The following is a 13,763-nucleotide window of genomic DNA, read 5'->3' as shown; positions in this document are numbered from 1 at the left end:
GGAAATTTGGACAACTTTAAAGGGGATTTTCTCAATATTTAGATTTTTTTGCACCCTCAGATTCCAGATTTTCAAGTGATGTATTAATTTTTTTTTTATTTAGTCAATTTTTAATTTTTTGTATAATTCACTATTTAATATATGTTTAGAAAAGCATAATACAATGTTTGGCTCTGAACACTTGCACCATGTAGTATATTTAGTGAAGGGATCAAATGCTAATAGCATCACTGAATCATGGTACCACCATAGTATTTTTATAATCCACTAGTGTGATGAAGTGTACATTTCTGATTGTTTGAGTTTGAGAAGTATCAGCACTGACTAACCGTTGTCACTGGCCAGCTGAAAGTATCCGTCCACTAGTGAAGCTCCGTTGTTGAAGTGTTGAGTCATGTGATCGAGCCAGTTGGCCTCCAGAGTACAGATGCCCTCGCCCTGCGGCTGCACTCGCAGAGGCACTTTAACCGTGTAGTACTTCAGCTGACCCTCACGCCGACCCGGGTAGTTAAACAATCCAAAGAGCTCGGCTCCTGTGCAAATGATAAACACTGATTTGAATGAAATACATAATAGTTACTCCCCAATTAAATACATTTGAATGGCAGAGGACGTTGTAATGAACATCATATTAAAACAGGGATCGACAGTGATTACTGTAATGATGAATGAATTCATACTGATATCATAATTATTTGAAAATGTTTTTTATGTATTTGTTGTAAATATTTTTTCATCTCTGTTTATATATATATATATATATGACCCTGGAGCACAAAAGCAGTCTTAAGTCGCTGGGGTATATTTGTAGCAATAGCCAAAATGTATGGGTCAAAATGATTGATTTTTCTTTTATGCCAAAAATCATTAGGATATTAAGTAAAGATCATGTTCCATGAAGATATTTTGTAAATGTCCTACTGTAAATATATTAAAACTTAATTTTTGATTAGTAATATGCATTGCTAAGAACTTCATTCGGACAACTTTAAAGGCGATTTTCTCAATATTTTGATTTTTTTGCACCCTCAGATTCCAGATTTTCAAATAGTTGTAAAAGCTTATTTATTCAGCTTTCAGATGATGTATAAATCTCAAAAAACCAAAATTTAAACCACCCTTATGACTGGTTTTGTGGTCCAGGGTCACATATATACACACATATATATATAATATTTCAAAAATATATTTTTATTTAAAGTAATAGAACAAATTTAAACCATAAAAACACATTTTCATAATTTTTTAGATTAAAAAAAACTTATTTCAGGCAGCAATTCTCATTTTTATTTAGTTTAACTTGATGTAAAAATCAATCAATCAATCTAGATATAAATATATAGATTTAAATCTCTCTCTCTCTCTATATATAGATATAATATTTATGTATTATAAAATACATGTATAACACTGTTTAAAAATTACATTTTCATTTGATTTAGTGGACTGTGGGTGAATATTTAGTCTGAGGTTGAGACTAAACCTGTACTAACCATCTTAACCAGAGACTAAACCAGTACTAACCAACCATCATAACCCAAACTCAGACTGGTCTTCTCAGCACGGTTATGAGATTTGTTGCTTTGTGAACTGCCTGTTCCTTCGCTGTGGTCCTTCACACTTAATTAATTAGCTTGTAGATGGGCTTAACCACTAATTAGCTGGTGTCCTGGTCTAGCGGAGGTGAGTAATTAAGGAAATTAGGTGATGTAGTGGCAATCTGGAACGAGTATTTAGGACCATCGTTTCTCACTAGACCACCATTCGTTCTTCTCAACGAGATTACGTTTGGCTGAAAAACAAAACGCTATTTACATCTGCCACAAAGAGAAAGAGAGCGGACCTAATGGATTACGATAGTCTAAGATGAATTTGTTTGTGTGCCTGCTTTACCCAGTAAAGCCTCCCTATTTTCAGACCTACATTAGAACTAATGGGAAATTGACCGAAAAGATAAATATGGATGCACTTTTGTTCTGGCAGCGATCATTTAGATTGCCGCTGACTGCATTGAGTCATTAACCGCCTCGGACAGGACCAAGAGAAGCCAATGAGAGAGAGCGATCTGAACGGCTTGCATTTACAGCACAAATCTATCTCAGCAAGAATGAAGCATTAATTGTTGTTTTACTTCAACTGGGGTACAACAGGTTCTTCCTATAAACCCATTTCCTGTAACGGCCACAGTACATGTGCATCACTTTATTACAGGCTGATTTTTATTTTATTTCTGCCCTTTTTATGAATAGGGGCCAGAGCGAGATGGAAATAAGATGGATTTGCATCCACCACATGAGGACCGCAGCTGAGAGTGTACTTCTAGGCCCAAAACCTGAAAAAGGTCAAGTCAACTTATAGTTTGAATAAAGAACAATTTTGATATTTATATATATCATTTTTTGTTATTTTCATGCCAATTATGCGCATGTCCCCTCATTTTTATTACTCCAGTGCATAACATTAATTATTTATAACTAAATGTAATAATAATAAATAATTATTTATTATGTTTACATTGTGAAATATTTATACGTCACACAATTTGTTTATTTCACATTTACATTTCCAAATTCTCCAAATATATGCAAGTTATCTACAGACAAAAAAACACTACATACTAAAAAAAATACTGTAATGCAATAATTTAAATAAAATAAAAATATAAGAATTTGATTTAAAATTGTAAAAATAAATGAATAAAAAAATATTTTAAATATAAATATTGAAATTAAATAGGGTCGAAATCAAAATTTGTATATTTTAAAATTTTATTTAAATTATTGCATTACAATATTTAAAAAAAATTGTATTTAGTGTTTTTTACATTTTTGTCTATAGTTAAAACTTGCATTAATTTGTCAAATTTAAGAACGAAAATGTGAAAGAAACAAATGTTTCTTTTACGGTGCAGCAACAGTGAAAAAGTTTTAGGTGAGATGTTTAGATGAAATCCACCTAAATATTAAAGCTGTAGATTTAAATCATAGATTGAAATAAAACTATTTAGTATTTTTGTCCATGTAAAAGTACTTTGCAATATGATTTAAATAACATATGTAATATGATATAATATGTAATATCATCATAAATCTTATGTAATAATAATAAAATAAACTGCTGTCCTTCAAAATTTCATGGTTTATCAAGTGCTAATACCATCACTACCACCATAGTATTTTTATAATAAGCAAAATGTAGTGTAAACAAAAGTAAATGTCTGAGTTTCAAAATTATCAGCACTAGCTCACCATTGTCATAATATTTTACAGTTAAAAGTTGAATTTGCAATGAGAATTAGGGGAGGGAAATGGGATTTAATTGTAAAGAAAGTAATTCAAATAATTTTTTTCTATATTAAAGTAGCACATATTTCACTAAAACTGGCTGGTTGCAGCTCTAAATACAGTTCAGTAGACACAAAGTCATGCTCTCCACACATGAAAGCCGCTTTCTCTGTGACATTCTCTAACTTCCAGAGGGTCTTGGTGAAGCGTGGGACGTTTAGTGAGGAAACAAGCACACAAACGACCCCGTTACAGGCCTCCAAGCTCTATGTGATCAACCCTTTTGACAAGGTCAAACACGCTGGATATCTGCAGTTAGCACTGCCAAGGAACGCGACATGTCATCAAGTGTTTGCCTAATCCGCGTTTGAATTGCATCATAGCAACACACAAACACAACCCCACAAGTCCTGACCTCCGTCTTCACTGGAGCCCATAACTATGGAAATATTCGGATGTGGATTGCATCCCACCAGCTGATTGCCAAAGTTACTGCTCAGATATAAATAGTTGTTTTTTGACTCAAAGGAGCAAATTCTCGAAGCACTTCAAGACAGCGTGTCTATTTTAGCATTGCTGTTGCTTTCTGCTGGATTCCCTTAGTGAATCATGTGTTAAAACAATGCAGACAGTATTGAACACTGTCCAAATATACATTGCTATCAGTGGAACCAATTCATATTTAGTTCATTTCCTGGAAATTTTGTCACCTACATGTATTAGTGTTATTTTAGTAGCTTTGAGATACTATTTTAGTTGTTATTACTATTTTGAATTCATGTCTTTGAAGGCACTCAAGAAGTAATCCCTTTATTTATTTATACTTTACATTTTGTTACTGTTGTGTGAATACTTCTATATTTATGTATAATCATTATGGATTCTTTTATTTCTATATTTATTTATTTATTTTTCTTCGGCATTTGAGTCGTTGTGCTGGGATAGGAATTAATAGTTAGAAAATGAGAAAAAATGAATGCCTTTGGAAGTGCTTTTGTTACTGAACAATTTCGCGTTTTGATAAAAATAAATAAAAATATTTTGTAATGAATTTTTATCTTTAAAACTTTAAGTTTTAGTAATTTTGTTGTGTTTTTTGGCAATTTTATTAGTTTTCTTCGGCATTTGAGTCGTTGTGCTGGGATAGGAATTAATAGTTAGAAAATGAGAAAAAATGAATGCCTTTGGAAGTGCTTTTGTTACTGAACAATTTCACGTTTTGATAAAAATAAATAAAAATATTTTGTAATGAATTTTTATCTTTAAAACTTTGTTTTAGTAATTTTGTTGTGTTTTTTGGCAATTTTATTAGTTTTTTTTTGTAAATGTCTATACAGTTTCTATTAATTTCTATCTGTTTTAGTTGATATTTTAGTACATCAAGTTCAAAGCTTCATTTCAACTAAATTAATTAGTTGTTAATTAAGTAGAAAAAAAATTTGATTTTAACAGTTTAAGTTTTTTTTATTTCAAGTAATGAAAATTTATTTTTATGGTTTTAGTTTTAGTTGACTAATATCCCTGATCATTACACTGCAATGCATTTGTTTCTCTTTTTCTTAGAATTATTAGAAATTATTATAATAATAATAATTATTTTCCTAATAATTATTAGGAAAGTTCTTTTCCACAATTTTAGTACTACAACCTGAACAACTTCTCATTAAAATAATTACACAATCTTAACGGTCCTACAATACACTTCATTTTCACATTCTTATTTCTTTTTCATATTGGTTTAAAATGCAACTTGTGAGATTAACTCAGAATATTGGCCTTTTAATATTCATTTTACTATGTAAAGCGCCCTGAATTACTGCTGTGCATGACATGAACTATACAAATAATCTTGCCTTTCCTTCATTTCTGAAGGCAGGTTTCATGGCTTTCCAGCTGCACGGCGGGATGTGAAAACCCTCTGACAAACCTGCACCTGATCTGAGCTCTGAGCATTTCACACTGCTGACCAGCGCCATCATGTTTCATAGATGTTCACCCGGAGCAGTAGAGGGACTTGCGCAGGGAATGACTATATTTATCAGCAGTGGCGATAAGTCATAAAGACGCAGCGCTGTGCAAAGGACTCCTGGCAGCTGTCATTTTGTGGCTGAATGAGAAAAATTGGTGTAGCGTGAGGCCACCGGTGGCGACAGTAGCATACTTCCACTGCTGACGAAGTCACTTCCACATCCAGATGGAGACTCGGGCTGCCGGCACAGGACTCCCAGCATGCATCATTCACATGGTACGGCGATCTCTGCGCACAATGCCACAGTTTTTGCAAAAAAAAAGGCTCCCTAGCTAATGTTGAGAATGAGGTTTGCCATCTGGTTACTGGTGGAAAAAGAAGGGTGAACAAAGCCTAATCTAGCACCCGCTGTGTGGGTTTTTGTAAATGCCAAGTCTGCCCAATCCCATACGTCAAAGCATTGCTTAAACTCTCTGACAATGCTTTTCTTCAGACAAAAACGACAAACTCAGGCTAGTGAGATGCTTTCACAGTGTGTGATACCCAGAAGACAAATGAGTTTTGATCTTTCTAACTGTCATCAAAACTTTAAGAAAAACAGCTAGCTTTAGGGCCGGGCGATATATTTGCAAAGCTGTTGTGCTGTCAATATTAAAATTAAGTAATATTGTGATTTTAATGCATTTTATTTGACCAATGAAGTGTCTTTAGACCAGTTTTGAAAGAAAACAAAAACATTTATCTGCTCCAAAAATTAAAAAAATGACAAAATACAAGAACAAATTATGGGATTATGTTAAGTGATATGGAAATCAAATGGACAATACGTTGACTTCTAAAGGCAATGTTTATAATGTCTATTAGATTAATTGTCTGCCACAAACCATATGCTAATGTCTTTCAATTATAATCATTTTGGGACAAATATTGATATGCAGTTACTCAAAATAATAATGTGATTCAATTTAATTGAACTGGTAATTGACTGTCTACCCTAAAATGAAAATAATTAAATACTCATTGTCATGCGTTTTGATTATTTTAAACTAGAGATGAATCTGTTTTTGTTCAACTAAATGAAACATTTCAATCACCTTTTAAGCCATTTAGTAAACAAATTCAATCACCATAAATAAAATAGCAATACATACACAACTTTTCAAAATTTTAGGATCAGTAATTTGATTTTTGTTTTAATATATTTATTCAGCAAGGATGCATTTATTTGATTAAAAGAAACAGTCAAGATTTTTGCAGTGTTACAAAAGCTTTCTATTTCAAATAAATTCTGTTCTTTTGAACTCCTATTCATCAAAGAATCCTGAAAAACGAAATGTATCCAATTCCATAAAAATATTAAGCAGTACAGCTGTTTTACATATTGATAATAATAATAATTTTTTCTCTAGCAGCAAATCAGCATATTAGAATGATTTCTGAAGGATCATGTGACACTAATGATGCTGAAAATTCAGCTTTGCATCACAAAAATAAATTACGTTTTAAAATATATTACAATAGAAAACAGTTATTTTAACTTGTAATAATATTTCACAATATTGCTGTTTTTACGGTAATTTTAATCAAATAAACGCAGCCTTGGTGAGCATAAAATACTTTTTTTTAAAAATACATTTAAAATATAAAATACATATAAATAAATAAAAATCTTTCTGACCCCAAACTTTTTGAACAGTAGTGTAAATACTAATCTTGAATATTATCAAAAATATACCGAAAAACATAACTCAGCCCTGGCCAGCGTCATTTGTTGGAACTAAAAGACACTTTCTTTTTCGTAATATAGTTATGTGAGATTTCGTTTGATCAAAGGATAAAGACGATCAACCCACCACTCTTAGTCAGGGCCAGCCTGCTGGGTTTCTCGGTTGTGTCTGTGATTTTGGCCGTGTCGTTGTTGTTGTGTGTTAGTGTATCTCCTTGCTGTGTTTCACCAGATCCTGATTTCTCAACAGAGCGATCATCTCCTCCGTCTCCACCTTCAGTAGCTTTCACGTCCTCTCTCAGAGCCTCACGTCCCCCGTTTTCCCCTTCGTTCTCCACTCCGGACTCGTCTCCCAGCTTCGGCTCCTCCAGGGGACTGGGACTGGGCGTCAGCCCCGAGCCGTGCAGCGAGCTGGGGCTGGAGTGCAGGGAGAGGGAGGGTTCCTCTGGTTCTCCGTGCCGTAGCACGTGTGGGCGTAGGCCAGCTGGCTCCTGGATGAAGCCCACAAACACGATGCCCTGATCCGCAGCGTCCTGGATCTGCTGAGAAGAGAGATATATATTTTGCTTGCCAGTTTAGACAACATGATTTTCCGTGCTGGGTCTGGTTTATCCTGCTTAAACAATAAGATTGTTTATTGTAGCCGACAATAAACAACTTGAAATCCTTAAGCCATCTTCCTCATGTGCTCTGAGAACAAAACAAGCACGCCAGTCATTAACATATGAAAAGCCTTCGCACACAAGACAGAATTGCAGCTCTGAATTATCAATGAAATTTTACAAATTATTGTCTATATATGTGGGAAAAGAATTACTGTTCAAAAGTTTGGAACGAAAATGTTGTTTTGTTTTTAAAACGATTTTTTTTTTAAATATGAGAAATATTATTCCAACTCAAAATAGCTGTTTTCTATTTGAATATACGTTAAAATGTAATTTATTCCTGTGATGCAAAGCTGAATTTTCAGCATCATTACTCCAGTCTTCAGCGTCACATGATCCTTCAGAAATCATTCTAATATGCTGATTTGCTGCTCAAGAAACATTTCTGATTATTATGTTAATCTTATTATTATTTCTTATTATAAGTTATATGTTGAAAACAGTTTAATAATAAATTGTTTTCAACATAATTAATATGAATTGCTTGATATTTTTGTGGAAATCTTGATGCAACGTCATAATAACTTCATAATAACTACCCTTTAAAATTGGGAGTAAGATTAAGAAGAAATTAATACTTTCATTCAGCAAGGACACATCAAGTTGATCAAAACTGACAGTAAAAACATTTTATAATGTTCAAAAATTTTATTTAAACAAATGCTGTTCATTAGTACTTTCTGTTCATCAAAGAATCCTGAAAAAAATGTGCAAAAAATGCGTCATGATTTCCACAAAAAAACAAACAAACAGAAAAAACAGTTTTGCAACACTGATAATAATTAGAGCCATTATCAATAAGCAATAATAATAATTTAGCCACAAGATTTCTGAATGATCATGTGACACTAAAGACTGGAGTATAGTTTTTAAATTGTAAAAATATTTCAAAATATTATTGTATTTTCAATCAAATGCATGTAGCCTTGGCGAACATCAGAGACTTTTTTATTTTTGATTTAAAAAAATATTAATTATTCCAATCCTTGACCGGTAGTGTACATCCTCCAAATATGACATTACATGGTTTACTGGGCCTTCATATTTTTCTATTTGATTTCTGAAGGTCTTGTTGTTGGTCCAGCTAAGCAGATCTTTTGAAAATCGCATCTTTTATGATGTTATTGATGTTAGGCACAATTTGTCAACATGGACGAGTAGATAAACCTCTCACAGCCCCGAGGGCTTTGCATAGCATCGTGTTTGTGTTGTTGAATGAGATAAGAAGTTTCATTTCAAAAAAGTAGTTTCATTAATTTCCAGTTTCCTCATTGGAGGAACATTAAAACGATTGATATGCCACAATACCCTAACAATAAAATGCAGTTCAAAACAATATATTGCAAAAGCGGCGTTCTTTCTTCGACACCATCAGCTATTTGAAATTAGCAAGCGCTGATTACAATGGCAGCGGTCCACCATCGACTGCCCTCTGCATCCCGAATCAGTCGAACATCTACCACTTTATTGTCAGTTCGCGTTTGTAAGCCAATATTTGAATTCTCATCAAACCAAATTGAATCGTTAACTGTCAAGGAATGCTAATGATGCCATTTTCCATTATGCTGCTTTAATAAAGGCCAGCCTGAGGCCTGCCAGCACTATCTCCATCTGACGCCTTCACCCACACCAGCCCAATCAGTTTCCGTGAGGTGCGCAGGTTATTTTCTCTCAAATTAAACCGGGAACAGGCCCGTCCTTTCCAGTCGCATTGTTTAATGCATATTGAACACTGATGCCGGGAGTCCTGTCATTATATTTGCAACAATGATGCAAATGAAATTGCATAGATAAGAAGCCATTTTTTCTCTCCAGGCTCCTCCATCGGTGAAGGGGCACTGAATAATTTCCGAGTTTGATGTGACGGGGGGAAGGATCATTGTCGTGATGGATCATGGCGATTAAATGCGCCCGGACGTGTGCCGCAGACGCACCTCAACAGGTCTGTGATCTCCAAGAACTATATAGACACTTACAGAGAGAGTTCAGACGAAAGTCTGGGGTCGGTAAGATTTGTAAATATTTTTTAAAAGTCTCTTATGCTCACTAAGGCAGCATTTATTTGATCAAAATACAGTAAACATTGTGAAATATTATTACAATTTAAAATAACAGTTTTTTTATTTTAATATATTTTAAAATGTAATTTACTTCTGTGATCAAAGCTGAATTTCAGCCAATTTAAACACCATTTGTCTTTTTTTGACTATTGTCCAAATACTTTTTCGTGTTATAGAACAAAGAACTCTTTACAAATATTACCATCAAAATACCATAGTGACTGTGGTATTTTGCAGTATGGACAACTTTACAGAAAGATGCTGAAAGCATCTTACATGGTTTTAAGGTGTTGCCATATTAATTTACGATTTTGTAGTGGTCACAATTGCTATGTTCCAGAACCTAGTGTGCTTCCTACATAGGCAGCATTTTAAAGCATCATAGACACACAAAGGTTGTTACAAAAGGATTATGCTGCCTTTTATAAGGCCTTCTTTTGCAATATTGTTTTTATGATAATTATTTTTATTTTCGAGAATGAATGTAATTATTTGTACTTTTTTTAATATTTTTTTTTTTTTACAATTTTAATCTCTGTCTAGCCAACCCAGAAAAGACTGCCTTAGAAGAAATTAATTAAACTGTTGCAGTCATTAAAAATAATAAATAAAAAAAAAAACATAAGAAACAAAAATGAAAAGATCAGTAGTAATCATTAAACAAAAACCTTAAAATGAAACTAGAGACGAATATAATTAATATACCACAATCACAGATATCAGAGTTTATTTAATTAGGCTCGGGCCATATTCTAAAGCGGCACTGCATATATCCTTCATGAAGGAGTCAATCCCATAGTGCATTGCAACAAGCTCAGTGAAACAAATCCATTTAATATCTACCTTACATGCAGTAAACAGCAGGGCAGAAACGTTTCAGGCAGAACTGATAACTCTAGTAAGTTTTGGCAGAAATGTTTGGCAACATTTTAATATGTGTGAGCAGATTTGAATATTCATGTCTCAGTTATGTGCTTCAAAGAAGCTAAACAGTAGGTTCTTACTTTCTTCACATATCCTTGGATGTGCTCTGTGGTGGGAATCTGGTCTGCAGACATGCATTCCTCCAGTTTGAGATGGTACGGCTCAAAGTCTGCCGGATTCTTCTCCCAGCTGAAGAGAGAGAGAGGGGAACACCGGTTTAATGTCAAACGTACCACTCTTAAACAGGTGCAGAGCAGCGATATATCACCGACAAACTTGAAAAAGTTCATTTTAGCAACCTGATTATACATAACGTTGGTGAGAAGATGGAGAACATCTGTTCACAAGGTTTATTATTGGAAACATTTTGCACAGCGTTGGCAAGAAATGAGCGCTAGAAAGATACATTTGCACTAAATGAGCAGGTGTAATACTTGAGCTCTGCTTTCTGTCTCTGAGGTGATTTCCTTGGGGATTGTTAAAGGTGAAGTGTGTCGTTTATTCAAGAGAGAGAGAGGGGAACACCGGTTTAATGTCAAACGTACCACTCTTAAACAGGTGCAGAGCAGCGATATATCACCGACAAACTTGAAAAAGTTCATTTTAGCAACCTGATTATACATAACGTTGGTGAGAAGATGGAGAACATCTGTTCACAAGGTTTATTATTGGAAACATTTTGCACAGCGTTGGCAAGAAATGAGCGCTAGAAAGACACATTTGCACTAAATGAGCAGGTGTAATACTTGAGCTCTGCTTTCTGTCTCTGAGGTGATTTCCTTGGGCATTGTTAAAGGTGAAGTGTGTCGTTTATTCGATGTTAAAATACTTTCAATCCCAGTTTAATATGCAGAGTCAACTGTAAGTAAAATACTTGTAGGTTTAGTAAAGTCTCCCTGCTCGCTCTCAGAAAAAAAGGTACAAAAGCTTTCAGTGGGGCATTACCCTTTCAAAAGGCACTAATGTGTATAATTTGGGAACTAATATGCATCTTTATATATAAGAATAGCTCACCCAAAAAATTAAAACCTGCTGAAAATTTACCCTCAGACCATCCAAGGTGTAGATGAGTTTGCTACTTCGTCAGAAACATCATTCCGTCACTTGCTCACCAGTGGAGCCTGTGCAGTGAATGGGTGCCGTCAGATTGAGAGTCCAAACAGCTGATAAAAACATCACAATAATCCACACCACTCCAGTCCAGTCCATCAGTTAACATCTTGTGAAGAGAAAAGCTGTGTATTTGTAAGAGACAAATTGATCATTAAGGTATATTTAACTATAAACCGTTGCTTCTATCTAAGTTCAAGTCTTTAATGCATAATAATATGTAATAATAAAACAGTCTGAAACAGCTCTAAACAAATCTGCTGGTGGATTTTGAAGTGAGAGTACAATAGGAGATGGACTTTTTCACTGGAGGAAGTGTTATTATGGATTATGGACTCATAGTTTGGCCAGAAGTTTAATGTTAAAACACCTTAATGATGGATTAGTTTCTTACAAACACACAACTTTTCACTTCACAAGACGTTAATTGTTGGACTGGAGTGGTTTGGATTACTTGTGGATTATTGTGATGTTTTTATCAGCTGTTTGGAATCTCATTCTGACGGCACCCATTCACTGCAGAGGATCTATATAGTTGAGCATGTGATGTAATGCTAAACTTCTCCAAATCTGTTCTGATGAAGAAACAAACTCATTTACGTCTTGGATGGCCTGAGGGTAAGTAAATTCTCAGCAGATTTTCTTTTTTGGGTGTACTGTTTCTTTAAGGTACTAATATGCAACCTTTAGGAGTAAAAAAGTACAACGATGCACCGTTTAAAATGCACCACTCCAGTGACAGCTTTTGTATCTTTTTTCTTCTGAGAGTGTGGTGTTGGACTCGACCAATGGCATGTGTTGGGGGCGTGGTTATCTCTTTATTATTATGAGTGATCCAAACTCAAAAGCTCTTTTTTTTCTTTCTCCAGAGGAACCATGCAGAGATCCCTGTGAGGTGCTGATCTCAGGGACACCCATTCCAGCGTCTTCTCTTCCCATCTTCTGTGTGCATGTGACATTTTGGACAGAGATTAAACCCACTAACCCAGAGCTCTATCCAACCACAAAGTCGCAGCGCAGCAGGGCCCTGACTCACCTCTGTCACACACACACACAGACACATGAATTCACACTTCCCGCCAACACACGGCCATCTGCTGCCTGAACACATTCCCCTCATGGTGTTCCTGCAGCACGTACGACTGGATCCTGCAGTCTGACTTTTAACATGAAGATAAACAAATCTGAGCAGCGTATGAGCGGCAGAATGAAAGGCCTGTCTATTTAACAAGTTAATTTAGTGTGATTAACAATAATGAAAAAGGAAAAACATGCTTTCTTGCAATTAATCATGGCCCCTGACATGTTGGTGAATTTTGTAATGTAAATAAGGAGATTTCCTACCATCTGAGCAATTGCGAGTTTGCAGTCCTGTAACCACTTGTGATAACACAAAAAAAGCAAAAAGCTGGCTTTCAAATATACTTCAAATTGCAATCTCACTACAAACATGACATCTTGAGCTGAATGCACTTTTTTTTTTCAAGATTTTTCAAGCTCCCTAAGTTTGGGTTCAATCCAATTTTGCATGAATGCATTAAATTGATCAAAACTGAAACAGAAAGCATTTATATACAAAAGATATGTATTTCAAATAAATGTTGTTTTTTAAATCTTTCTATTCATCAAAGAATTCTGAAGAAAAATTGTATTTTCCACAAAAAATCAACTAATAATCAACAATGTTTCTTAAGCAGCAAATCAGCATATTAGAATGATTTCTGAAGGATCATGTGACATTGAAGACTGAAGTAATGATGCTGAAAATCCAGCTTCTCATCACTAGAATAAATTACATTTTACAATATATTAAAATAAAACATGGTTATTTTAAAATGTAATAACATTTTATAATATTACTTTTTTTCACTGTATTTATGATCAAGTAAATGGAGCCTTGGTGAGCTTTTTTTTTTTCCCAAACAAAAATAGAAATTAAAAAAAAAAAAAAAATTTTTTATATTAAAAATATAAAAAAGTTAATTCAAAATATTAATAAAAATAATCTATAAATAAAATATAATA

General features: G+C 34.2%; 1 protein-coding gene across 3 annotated transcripts in view; it reads right to left on the bottom strand.

Annotated features, from left to right (window-relative positions):
• Positions 1 to 13,763, bottom strand: part of LOC107688209 (raftlin-like) — a 94,240-nt gene that overhangs the window by 30,220 nt on the left and 50,257 nt on the right. The window contains exons 4-6 of one of the 3 annotated variants that reach the window (XM_016485819.1): positions 10,709 to 10,817; positions 7,107 to 7,521; positions 330 to 533 (exon numbers count right to left, since the gene is read on the bottom strand). In XM_016485819.1, coding sequence (XP_016341305.1) covers positions 330 to 533; positions 7,107 to 7,521; positions 10,709 to 10,817 — 728 coding nt within the window. The remainder of the gene's footprint in view (positions 1 to 329; positions 534 to 7,106; positions 7,522 to 10,708; positions 10,818 to 13,763) is intronic. The other 2 variants (XM_016485821.1, XM_016485820.1) reach the window with 2 other exon arrangements.

This window comes from Sinocyclocheilus anshuiensis, unplaced genomic scaffold (assembly GCF_001515605.1).
Source record: "Sinocyclocheilus anshuiensis isolate Anshui unplaced genomic scaffold, SAMN03320099.WGS_v1.1 scaffold1162, whole genome shotgun sequence".
Taxonomy (NCBI): domain Eukaryota; kingdom Metazoa; phylum Chordata; class Actinopteri; order Cypriniformes; family Cyprinidae; genus Sinocyclocheilus; species Sinocyclocheilus anshuiensis.
Note: the sequence above shows the minus strand (reverse complement) of the source record. Positions and strands in the feature narration are given on the sequence as shown.